Below are 12,013 nucleotides of genomic sequence, written 5' to 3' on the forward strand. Positions count from 1 at the left end.
ACCTCTATATTTTGGATTTGAACAACTTAAAAGCTGTTTTTACCACATTTTCAACAACCAGTGGCTTACTTCCTAGATAATCTAACTAATGAAGAAAAAACACATGCTCATACTGTACACACACAAAAATAAAGTGTTTATGAAAGATGCCATTGACTTGAGAGGGCTATTTATTTTGCTAAATGCAGGTACTAATTAGGCCACTTTCACCACTCTCAGATTACTGTCACCACCATCAGTTCTTAAGTCACCACCGTAAGAAGGAGTTTTGGACATTTTAAAGGAATGTGCTTACAACATTTTCAAGTCAAGTCAAGTCAAGTAGGTTTTATTGTCAATTTCTTTACATGCACTGGTCATACAAAGAATTTGACATTACATTTCTTGCTTTCCCATACAGACATAGACTAATCTAGGTAAGGACATAGACAGTATAGACATAGACAGTACTTATACATGGACTTAAGACAGTATGGACATAGACAGTGCTCATACAGACATTTAAAGTGCAAGACTGGACAACAGAAGACTTGTAGAGGACATACATTAAGAGGTATTGTTGTGCTTTTGTGCTTTTCCTAAAAAAGTCCTTTATAGCGTTCTAGACATGGTAATAGTAGCATTTTGAAGAAAAATAAATATTAAAAAGGTTGTCAAGTACACCAGCAGCAGTGTGTGTGTGTGTGTGTGTGTGTGTGTGTGTGTGTGTGTGTGTGTGTGTGTGTGTGTGTGTGTGTGTGTGTGTGTGTGTGTGTGTGTGTATGTGTTTAGTGCAGGTAGAAGGTGCGGTGTGCGTCTGTGTGTGTGTTCGTGTGTCTGTGTGTGTGTGTGTGTCAGTGTGTTTATGTTTGGGTTTAGTGCAGAAAGTGCAGTGTGCTTGTGTGTGTGTGTGTGTGTGTGTGTGTGTGTGTGTGTGTGTGTGTGTGTGTGTGTGTGTGTGTGTGTGTGTGTGTGTGTGTGTGTGTGTGTGTGTGTGTGTGTGTGCATGTTTTGAGTTATTGCAGGTTGAAAGTTCAGTCACAAGTATAGTAGTGCAGGTGGAATGTTCAGTCGCAGATATGGTGGTGGGGGATGGGGGGGGGGGGGTTGTCAGTGGCCTTGCTGGCTAGAGGCTGACAGTGGAGGGAGAGTGGGTTGAGTGTTCAGCATCTTGATCGCTTGGTGCATTGTGCTGCTCGCCAGCCTGGTGGTACGGGAACGGAGGCGCCTGTACCTCTTTCCAGAGGGCAGGAGGCTGAACAGTTTGTGTGCAGGGTGGCTTGTGTCTTTGATGATCATCAGTGCTTTCCGGGTGAGGCGTGTGGTGTAAATGTCCTGCAGGGAGGGGAGTGGTACTCCAATGATCTTCTTCGCTGTGTTCACAACACGCTGGAGTGTCTTCCTGTTTTTCTCCGTGCAGCTTCCTCCCCACACTGTGATGCAGTTGGACACGACGCTCTCTATGGTTCCTCTGTAGAATGTTGTCATGATGTAGGGTGTAGCACTTGCCTTCTTTAGTTTTCCTTAGGAGTTGTTGAATTATCAAAGTAATAGCCAATTTAAGCCTACACGAATATTTGTGAAATTACAAAAAATTGTTTGTTCTATTTAGGCGTTAAGTAAGCATCGTATGACGGTACATATTTTAAAATTAGAACACATGAAACAGTATTAAAATAGAACAAAAGTGAATTTTCAACATTTAAAGGCATATGTGTGAACCAAAAAATACACATAATCACTTAAAAACTCCAGATACATATACAACCAAATCAATACAATTTTAATAACTTTTAATTGTGTCTGACGGTGTTGACAAAAAACAAGGTATGATCGGAGAAAAGCCTGATTTCTGAAAAAAATACATAATGGGGAGATTGGCCTTGTGCATTTCTGAAAAGCCAAGACCTTAGTCTACGAGGATATACCATATAATTTTGTAATTCACTTAGTTTTTTTCTGTCAACATTACAAACTGTTTTAGCCACTTTCTCAAGAATCAGTGCTTAGACATAGAGAGGAGGGACGCAGCCACAGTATGACCGGGCATCACAGTAGCCTACCTCAGCAGACCAGAACACCGGGAGAGCTCCACAACTCTACCATTTCGTGTGTCTTTATAAAAATCATGGCTTAGTCGCCACTGACTAATTAGCCACTCAGTGGCTGGCTGGGTACCATGACGTTGTGCAAGATCAACGTGGGGCTCGATTAAGTTGGGATGACGTCACCAACATCTGTGTGCAACCAGCGCAACTACATTACCTAACAAGGTTGTAGTACGATTCGAGCCTCACGGTGCAGGTCACCCCTAACATGACACAACATTAGGCTTGTATCGGACCGCAACTGCGTAAGCTAAATGTAGTTGTGCTGGATGTAAACATGTCATCCTCAGTTAATCGAACTCTCACATTGATCTCGCACGTCATTGGACTATGGAGAAAACATAGGGACACACCTTGCACTGTGCACAGGCAGTTCAATCAGTTACATTGATATCATAATTTCAATGTCCTACACAACTGAAATATTTTTTTTAAATGATCAACACTTGGTAGGCTTTATTAAATGCTAGTCATGGTACAAATACACCATTTATAATAGGTGTGACGTGTTCTCTACTACGTGTGTGTGTGTGTGTGAGAGAGAGAGAGAGAGAGAGAGAGAGAGAGAGAGAGAGAGAGAGAGAAACAGAGAGAGAGAGAGAGAGAGAGAAAGAGAGATGAAAACCCTCTCAGGATGAAACCCTCTGCCGGGCCGGATCCGGCCCGCAGGCCATATGTTTGACACCCCTGCTCTAGCATATGACAGTGACATGGTCTACAAATAACTTGCGACCAGGTGAAGAAGAGCATGTAGGCTACACAAGGCATTCAACATCGTGCATCAAAGAATGCGCAGCAGCTTTTAATGTGCACATACAAGAGAGAGAGGGGGAGGGAGAGAGAAGCCTACGTGGAACTGGAACTATGCCTGTGGGTTATTCTACGATTCAGCTGCGCTTTTAAGTCCATGGATTTTATTTGCCAATTCCACTAACTATTAACTGCATCCAATGATGTTTTGGACATTAGCACACATTTATCTTTCATATAATACAGAAAGTGAAGACATGGCATTATTTCCTTCAGCAAGACTGAATATTTAATACTGGTTCTGGGCGTTTTCATGCCGTCCTGTTTTCCAAATGTTTTCCAAAATTTGAGAAGTGTTAGGGATCAGACCTATTTGAAGAAAATAGTGTGTAGGCGTTAACAAAAGATGTTTGCTTTTGCAGTGTCAGTACAATGCTTTGGTTTGTGTTTAAGCCATCAGAAAAAAATGTCATTGTAATAATCTGTGTTGTTTTCCCCCTTGCGCCATTGAAATTTAAAGGATTCTGGTTGTCTTTGTATTGTACATATAGTAATATTCTTACACCAACGTTTTCTAAAACATGTGTAAAAAAGCAGAGAATTGTGTGTATTGATCTGCAGAGACAAAGTTGTGAAAATAAGTGATGGGCTCCGCCATAGGCGGCGCTACAGCAAGACTCTTGGGGAAGCTAAAAAAAAAATAATTAAAAAAAATAAATAAAAAAGGGGGGGGGGGGCGTCATCGGAGAAACTGTTGTGGTATCAGGGTCCGGGGGCACTGAATCAGTCGCCACGCGAGGCCCTAACCGCGGCTTTTGATATATTATCATGACATTAGATGATGTTGAAACAAAATGATGAACAAATAAAACGGAACATTTCCATGCGCAACTACGGGTCTTCATGCTCGTGCGCCAATGGAACTGTCAAACGCGACAGGCACACACACGCGCACACACACACACTGAAGGCAGGAGAGGAAGACGGCTAGTTGCCACACCATGGACTATTATCTCGCAAAAATGTCTCGAGCAATCAAATCATACACCAGACTGACATTTTCATGCGCTCTACCTCCATCAGACCGGTATCAAAACTCGCAATCAAACTCGCAAAACTAATGACGAGGCAAAATGCGCACACACGGGGGGAGACAGGAGAGCAAAGAAGCCAGCTGATTGAGCATAGGTATTACCATGCCCAAAAATATCATATGGGGCTATCATATCCAACAGACATATCAGATGTCGGTTTTGCAGCCCAAATAATACAAATATGCTGTAATTTTGAATTTCTATTTGAAGTAGCTTGTAATGTAGTTCACTACATTTTCCAGATGGCTGTAGCTAGCTTAATATTTCTATTGGATGTAGCTTGTCTAGGGGAGCTAAATGTTAGCTTACTAGGTTCTACAAGTAGCTTGCGCAGCCAGACACTGTTCTCGCTGCCTCGCACTGTACACTGTTCACTCCAGTCACACGCAGATGCCCAACAAACACAAGCGAATCTACACACATCACATTACATATGGTAACTAAACCACCCGGGCAGCCCACCATGAATTCAGGAAAGGGGTGCATTTTTGAAAGTGGTGTTAGCTTGGTGACAGGATAGCACAGGTGATTTGCACTGAAGTGATGGCTAGTTAGACGGAAGGCAAGTAGACAACTACATCGATAACAACATTGACAACAACATAGTAAACTTAGTGCTTCGGCGAGCAGGGGGAAAAACGGATTTCCTACCTTATTCTGTCTTGTTAATTCCTGTTACTTGAAGATAGAGGCAAAATATCCATTTAGATTCGCCAAATAGGCTATCCATTTATAGATACCTGTAGTGTGGTTGAATAACGAATGCTACAAGAGGAAAATGTCAACATTGTGACCTATGGCTGGTGAAAAAAAAACGAATGATCTGAAAATGAAATGTAGTGGAATCCCAATTTATTCCAGAGGTCATTTTTATCGAGATATTAAACATTCCAGATTTCATTTCGTAAGCAACGAGACCGCCTCGCCGCCTGGCTCTGTCGGAGCCAGTAGAACTGACACCTGATTGGTTGACCGCAGCATGACATCGCCGCAACGAAACTAGATCTACTAACAAGGTGGATAGGCCATTCAGCAGGAAACCCTCGTTTTGGTTCATTGTGTGTGCCTGCGACATTCCATCGCTGGATATAAAAAAAATATTTTAAAAATTCCTTTTATTTATTTCTTATGACAACTTTGGGGAAGCTAAGCTTCCCCTAGCCTCTTAATAGCGCCGCCCATGGGCTCCGCTAACCTGAGAGGTAGTTGTAGTGATCTGATCATTAGGGGCTAGAAATAATGCCATACATTTTTACTTTGTGTGTGTGTGATATATAGCTTCACGGATTGTAAGATATCACCCTCAAGAGAGCTGAGTTATGTGTCCATGGAAAGTGACCAGCCCATGGATGACTCCATGCCCGTTGATGAAGATGTTCCTGGTCAGAGGTGTGTAACAGTGTCATTCTGAGATTCACGCAGTAAACATACTCACCACTAGTGATTTGGGGCTGGTTTACTAGTGTTCCTAGCTCCTACATAAGCAAACTTAATGCACTGCCAGACAAAGAAAAAGGTTGCACACTATCAACATAGTGTGCAAACTTTTTTTTTCTTTGGTTGCATTTTTTTGGAAAGCCTTTAGCTTAAATTGTGGTACACATTGTTTTGATAAGTGTCTGCAGTGTCACAATAATTACTTCCATTCAGTGCTGGGTTCATTTTTCACCAATATCTTACATTGCCATGGCCGTTATGAATAGATCATTTGGCATTTACATACATATCCCATACCTGTAGCCAATCGTGTCAGTTGTATCTATTCAAACAAACTGTAAGCTTCCGTTTGCCTTTCCACCCCTCCTTTTTCCCTGATTGGCTCCCTTGCGCAGGCTCTTTTGCTTTAGGCAGAGAGAATGGGGCACCTAAGTCACTGTTTCATGTACAAGAACGAGGACACGGCGGTGCTGGTGTACTTGACTATTCATGTTCAACAAGGCAACAACACAGGAGGTACACTGGGTGATCTTGTACATGACAATAGCGTTGCAGTACCACATTAACAACCGCAGGTGGCAGCTCAAGTCCAGTAACAGTCACGCCCTCTACTTCCTGGTTCGTGGGGCAATAAGTTGCAAAACATTGAATGGAAATGAACGAGGCGTGTCGTGGTGGATTTGTGGTGCATAGGTGGAGGTCCAAGGTTTGGATTAGTGTCGAAAAACCCCTCATTTCAAGCCCAGTAATTATTTTTGACTCCCCATGGCCATTTTAGATTACAATGCCATGGGGCTCAAATTTTGAAAATGTGTTTCAAGGAGCTTGAGACATCATTTACACACATGGATTGTCCACCACAGCGTACAAACCTTAACCCTGTTGAGAATACTTCCCATTGTGCTGGAGAAAGCTTTGCATAGTGGTCAGGCTCTCCCATCATTACTAAAAGATCTTGTTAAAAATGAACCCGACACTGGGTGGAAATACAGTAGCAGTTGTTCTAACCAGCAAGTTAGTTATGTTTGACATATTTTGATATTTTGATACATTGCAAAACCAACATATAAATATGTTGTTTTAGGGAAAAGTTGAGGTTTAGGTCATCGCCTGATATAGCCTACAGTATTTAACAGGGTATGTAATATGAATGTAATAATAGGGTCATAATGTCAAATAGTGTGAATCGTTACGTCATTGGACATGGCAAAATATTCATTCAAACTTAACAGGCTTTAAGATTTCAAACATGTTTTTTAAAAATTAAAACTTGTTACATGCATTTATAATTTTACATGGTTTTCTAACGTAACATTTCATATGCGACACACACACCTGACCATACTTTTTAAAAATCAAATGATGGGGATTTGTCATGTAGCATCAAGACAGACTGGGCTACTTCTCAGTGACTAGACCTAAGGATGATCGGGGTACTCACCTTATTTTTTTAAAAAAAAAAATTCGGTACACAAAGTGACTGAACTTTCAATATACCTGACGTTTCAGTGCACCTCCTCAGAGTCAAACGATACTGGTGATACTACAGAGAAAATAAAGACATCACAGGTGTAGGTCTCATTAGCAATTTGATCATATCATCATCTTGTTGGGGAGGTGTGATACTGTCAATTCCCCAGAATTTTCAAGATGCGTAGGAGTCATCTTTTGCTTTTACATGGAGGCACACTATTGCATAGTCCAGGTGCTTGTTGCAAATGGCAGCCTAAAAGCGTCACTATGTAGGATTAAAACTTAATCACTGTCAGCCAATGCTTATTTGAGTCAATAGTAAGTGCACGATGACTCTCGCGACCACTTTCACGGTCGGCTGTCAGAGAACCCCGAATGTAACTTGACAGAGCGACCCGAACAAGTTGTCTAAGATCTCTAATGAAGTGTGTGTGTGTGTGTGTGTGTGGGCGCGCGCATGTGTGTTTTGTTCAGTTTGTAAAGAAATGCAAAAATGTTTTGTTGTTTCTCACACACAGTTTCCAGAGTGATCCGTTCAATATGGAAATGCAAGAGGCACACAAATCTTATCTGCTAAAAAAGTTTCAGTCTCTGATGGAAGGACTCACAGATGAGAGGAACCCCACACTTCTGGAAAATATCTACACAGACCTCTACATCACAGAGGGTGGGAGAGGAGAGATCAATAGAGAACACGAGATCACACAGATAGAGAGGGCATCCTTGAGAAAAGCATCCAAATGCAAGGCAATTAAATGCAGTGAGATCTTTGAATCCTTATCTAAACAAGTCAAGACATCCTCTGAAGAAGTGAAACCTGTTGGAATAGTGCTGACAAAGGGAGTGGCTGGCATCGGAAAAACAGTCTCGGTACAGAAGTTAATTGTGGACTGGATTGAAGGAAAGTCGATTCAGGATGTCAACTTCATATTTCCACTTCCTTTCCGAGAGCTGAACCTGATGAAGGAGAAAGACATCAGTTTAGTGGATCTCATTAAATACTTTTTCTCAGGCATAGAGGATCCAGGAATCTTCACCTCAAAGCAGAGTGTCATGCTCATTTTTGATGGTCTGGATGAGTGCCGCCTTCCTCTAGATTTTCGCTCCAACCCAGAGTGCTTTGATGTGGCAGAGTCAGTCCCACTGGACGTGCTGCTTACAAACCTAATTATGAAAAATCTGCTACCCTCTGCTCTCGTTTGGATCACCACCCGACCAGCAGCAGCCAGTAAGATCACTGATTCAGTGATAGTGAATCAGGTGAATGAGATAAGGGGGTTTAACGACCAACAGAAGGATGCCTACTTCAGGAAGAAGCTTGACAAGAGCCTGGCTGACAAAACCATTGCGCACCTGAAGTCATGCAGGAGTCTATACATCATGTGCCATATTCCAATCATATGCTGGATTGCAGCTTCAGTAGCAGAAAGAAAGTCAGATGGATTAGGGAGTGTGGTGATGCCAAGGACTCTCACTCAGATGTACATACAATTCCTGATCTTTCAGATCAAAGTAAAAGGAATCAAGTACACAGAGAGGGATGAGAGTAAGGAAGAGAGTGATGAGAGAAATGAAGAGATGCTTTTCAAACTGGGGAAACTAGCTTTCCAACAGCTAGAGGAGGGAGAGCTGATCTTCTATAAAGACGACCTGGACAACTGTGGCATTGATGTCACAGAAGCATCCGTTAAATCAGGATTGTGTACTCAGATCTTCAGAGAAGAAGGGATGAACATTGGAGTGTCTCGGGCAAGAGTGTTCAGCTTCGTTCACCTGAGCATTCAGGAGTTCCTTGCAGCTTTATATGTGTTCATCAGAAGAGAGAGAAACATGCCTGACCGACCACAATCCTCTCGGCTATCTGCTCTATTCAGAGTACCACATCTACACGACGTACACAAGAGTGCAGTTGACCTGGCCTTGCAGAGTGAGAATGGAGACCTGGACCTTTTCCTCCGCTTCCTTCTGGGCCTCTCACTGGAGTCAAATCAGATTCTCTTAAGAAGCATACTGCCAGAAAGAAGAAGCATACTTCCAGAAACCAGAAGCCAATCACAGAACGCAGAGCAAACTATCCAGTTAGTGAAAAAGATGATCCGAGCTCAGAGTGAGAGAGAAAGAGAGATCAACTTGTTCTACTGTATGAATGAGCTGAATCAGCATGCTGTAGTGGAGGAAATTGACAGGAGATCAGGAACTTTGCTTGTGAAGATGCTTATACCAGGAGAGTGGAAGACGGTGGAGTTCAAGTTTAAAACTGACCTGGATGAGTTTGATCTGAGAAGTTACATGGAAACACCAGAGATGGATAAGACAGAAGTCCTCTTTCCAGATGATGTCCTCCAGAAGCTGATACCATCTGATGTATTCAAATCATCCCCCTCAGCAAAGTAAGTGAAATATACCTGTGTGTGTGTGTGTGTGTGTGTGTGTGTGTGTGTGTGTGTGTGTGTGTGTGTGTGTGTGTGTGTGTGTGTGTGTGTCAGTGTTAATTTCGTCAACCATGACTATGACTAAAATATTTCGTCAATGCCCTTTTTTGACTTTCGTCATTTAGACTAAGACTAAGACTAAATTGGGAAGGCAATGACTAAAATATGACTAAGACTAAAATTGATTTTCGTCATTGTGACTAAGACTAAGACGAAATTTTAAAAAGCTGACGAAATTAACACTGGTGTTCAATAAAATTTAGAAAAAGAGAACCAGTGTGTGAAGAAGGTTTATTCTGTACAGTCAATGATGTATGTTAAAAAGAGAAGCCGTGTGCGGAGAGGGTTATTCTGTACAGTCAATGATATATGTTCAAAAGAGAAGCAGTGTGTGGAGAAGTTCTATTATGTACAGTGTTGACTAAAATGACTAAAATGACTAAAAATTGACTAAGACTAAAATTGATTTTCGTCATTTAGACTAAGACTAAGACTAAATTGGGAAGGCAATGACTAAAATATGACTAAGACTAAAATTGATTTTCGTCATTGTGACTAAGACTACGACTAAATTTAAAAAAGCTGACAAAATTAACACTGGTGTGTGTGTGTGCATTTTCAGCGTGAGCGTTTTTATTGCCAAACCCCACTTTTTCCTTTAGAGGAGGATTTTTTCACCAACACTCCACTAAGGGTTAACTGAATAAAACCACATCCTTCAAGATTATTTTATATAGATTGAAACTTGTTTCGTTATCCATTTCTTGCAGGTCAAGTCAAGAAGCACAAGAAATTCTAACTTAATTTTTTGTATTTAAGTCATGAATTAAATTTGTCAGTGTGTATCTGAGGAATTGAGCTCTATGAAAAAGGCAGGACAGCTGCATTAGGGGTGATCACCCCCTCATCTAGACTAGGAGAGTTCGGTATACCCCCATGAACAAACCAGGGAACATGACTGAGTATGCCAAGTTATGTATGACTACTGGTGGCGGGTTGCAAATGCGTGTGCAGCATGAGTTGGGTGAATTGGACTGACTGATGTCATGAATAGGCATATCATTTCGTGGTACTTCTAGTGAGAGAATAAAAAATAGGATTAAAGAGACAAAAGTATTTTAAATAGTTGACAGCACTTGTGACATTTATCACCTGTGTGTGTGTGTGTGTGTGTGTGTGTGTGTGTGTGTGTGTGTGTGTGTGTGTGTGTGTGTGTGTGTGTGTGTGTGTGTGTGTGAAATAGATTAGCTGGGTGTTTTTCCTCGATTCAGGTATTTATGTGTAGGTAACATACAGTTACATGTCTCTCCCAGGCTGTATAGATGTAATCTGTCAGAGAAGAGCTGCACCTACCTGGCCTCTTCCCTGACTGCAAACTCCTCAAGACTCACACGGCTGCAGTTGATTATGCAGCTGAAGGACCCAAACAAGGAGTATGAATCATCATTGACTGTGTCATCTTTAGCTGGTCGCAAGTCCTGGGAGTTGAGGTACTAAACATTCATTCTACACATCCCCCCTCTTAACTTACTTGATCACTGTCAGAACAGGCAGATATAATGGGCGATATGCAGAAAACAGAATTAGACTAGACATTGGGTTCTCCTCCAACTTCAAATCCATCTGAGGTAAATCACAGTTTTTCCTGTTTGCTAAAGCTACAGTATATCACGAAAGTGAATACACCCCTCACAGTTTTGCAGATTTTTGAGTATATCTTTTCATAGGAAAGCATTACAGAATTTTCACTTTGACACAATGATTAGTGCCCTTTTAACAACGTATTTAACCACTAAAAAATCTTGTTCACTCAGAAAAAAACTAAATACAGCCATTAATGTTTGAACATGTACTCACAAAAGTGAGTACACCCCAGATTAAAATCCGGTAGAGAAGGGGCTATGTTGGCTCGAATCATCTCGAAATGAAACGAAATGAAAAGGGATGACAAGGGAGGTCATCAGTGTGCGTTTCAACCTTTCTTTGCATTGAACTTTTACATTTTGAGTCTGCATCTGGCTTAAATAGATTGGTGTGAGATTTGAATGCAATCCTATGGAGAATATCATGATCTGCGTCAGTAGTCACAGTGCATGTTGACATGCATGTTTCTTTTAGGTGTATTTCAGATTGCCAATGTTCAGCATTCATACATCCCCAAACCATGTCAGTCCCACTACCATGCTTGGCTTATGAGAGGATACACCTTTTTTGTAAAACTCACTTGTTTACCACCACACATGCTTTACACCATCTAAAGCAAATTTATCTATCTTGGTCTCAAGAGAGATGAACAGACCAAGGATATGGATCACTGGAACCATGTCGTGTGATCTGAAGAGACCAAGATAAACAAATTTGCTTTTAAATATGTTGTTAAAAGGTCACTAATCATTGTGTCAAAGTGAAAATTCTGTAATGCTTTCCTATGAAAAGATATACTCAAAAATCTGCAAAACTGTGAGGGGTGTATTCACTTTTGTGATACAATGTATTTTTTGACAACTTTATCTGTTTTCTTTTGCTGAACTCTACACATGGACCTCACACCAAATTTGCACAACTTTTTGTGCTACTAGTTTTCCCAAATAGGTGGTATTGTATCTGTGTGAAGAGTTCTGCAAAAACATCCAAAGTCATTAAAATTAGCTTTAATGAACAAAAAAAATGTAAAAGTGTAAATCTTCTCAACTTTGCGGTGACCAGACAGTAGGCCTATGTGTGCATGCAGGTGCGAGGC

The 12,013-nt window shown here is 41.2% G+C and overlaps 1 protein-coding gene across 2 annotated transcripts in view; it reads left to right on the forward strand.

Moving 5' to 3' along the window:
• The window catches only part of LOC134454602 (NACHT, LRR and PYD domains-containing protein 3-like), a 40,351-nt gene that overhangs the window by 12,386 nt on the left and 15,952 nt on the right, over positions 1 to 12,013 (forward strand). For both annotated transcript variants that reach the window (XM_063205675.1, XM_063205674.1), the window contains exons 4-6: positions 5,210 to 5,320; positions 7,360 to 9,231; positions 10,587 to 10,763. In XM_063205675.1, coding sequence (XP_063061745.1) covers positions 5,210 to 5,320; positions 7,360 to 9,231; positions 10,587 to 10,763 — 2,160 coding nt within the window. The remainder of the gene's footprint in view (positions 1 to 5,209; positions 5,321 to 7,359; positions 9,232 to 10,586; positions 10,764 to 12,013) is intronic.

Source organism: Engraulis encrasicolus, chromosome 8 (assembly GCF_034702125.1).
Source record: "Engraulis encrasicolus isolate BLACKSEA-1 chromosome 8, IST_EnEncr_1.0, whole genome shotgun sequence".
Taxonomy (NCBI): Eukaryota; Metazoa; Chordata; class Actinopteri; order Clupeiformes; family Engraulidae; genus Engraulis; species Engraulis encrasicolus.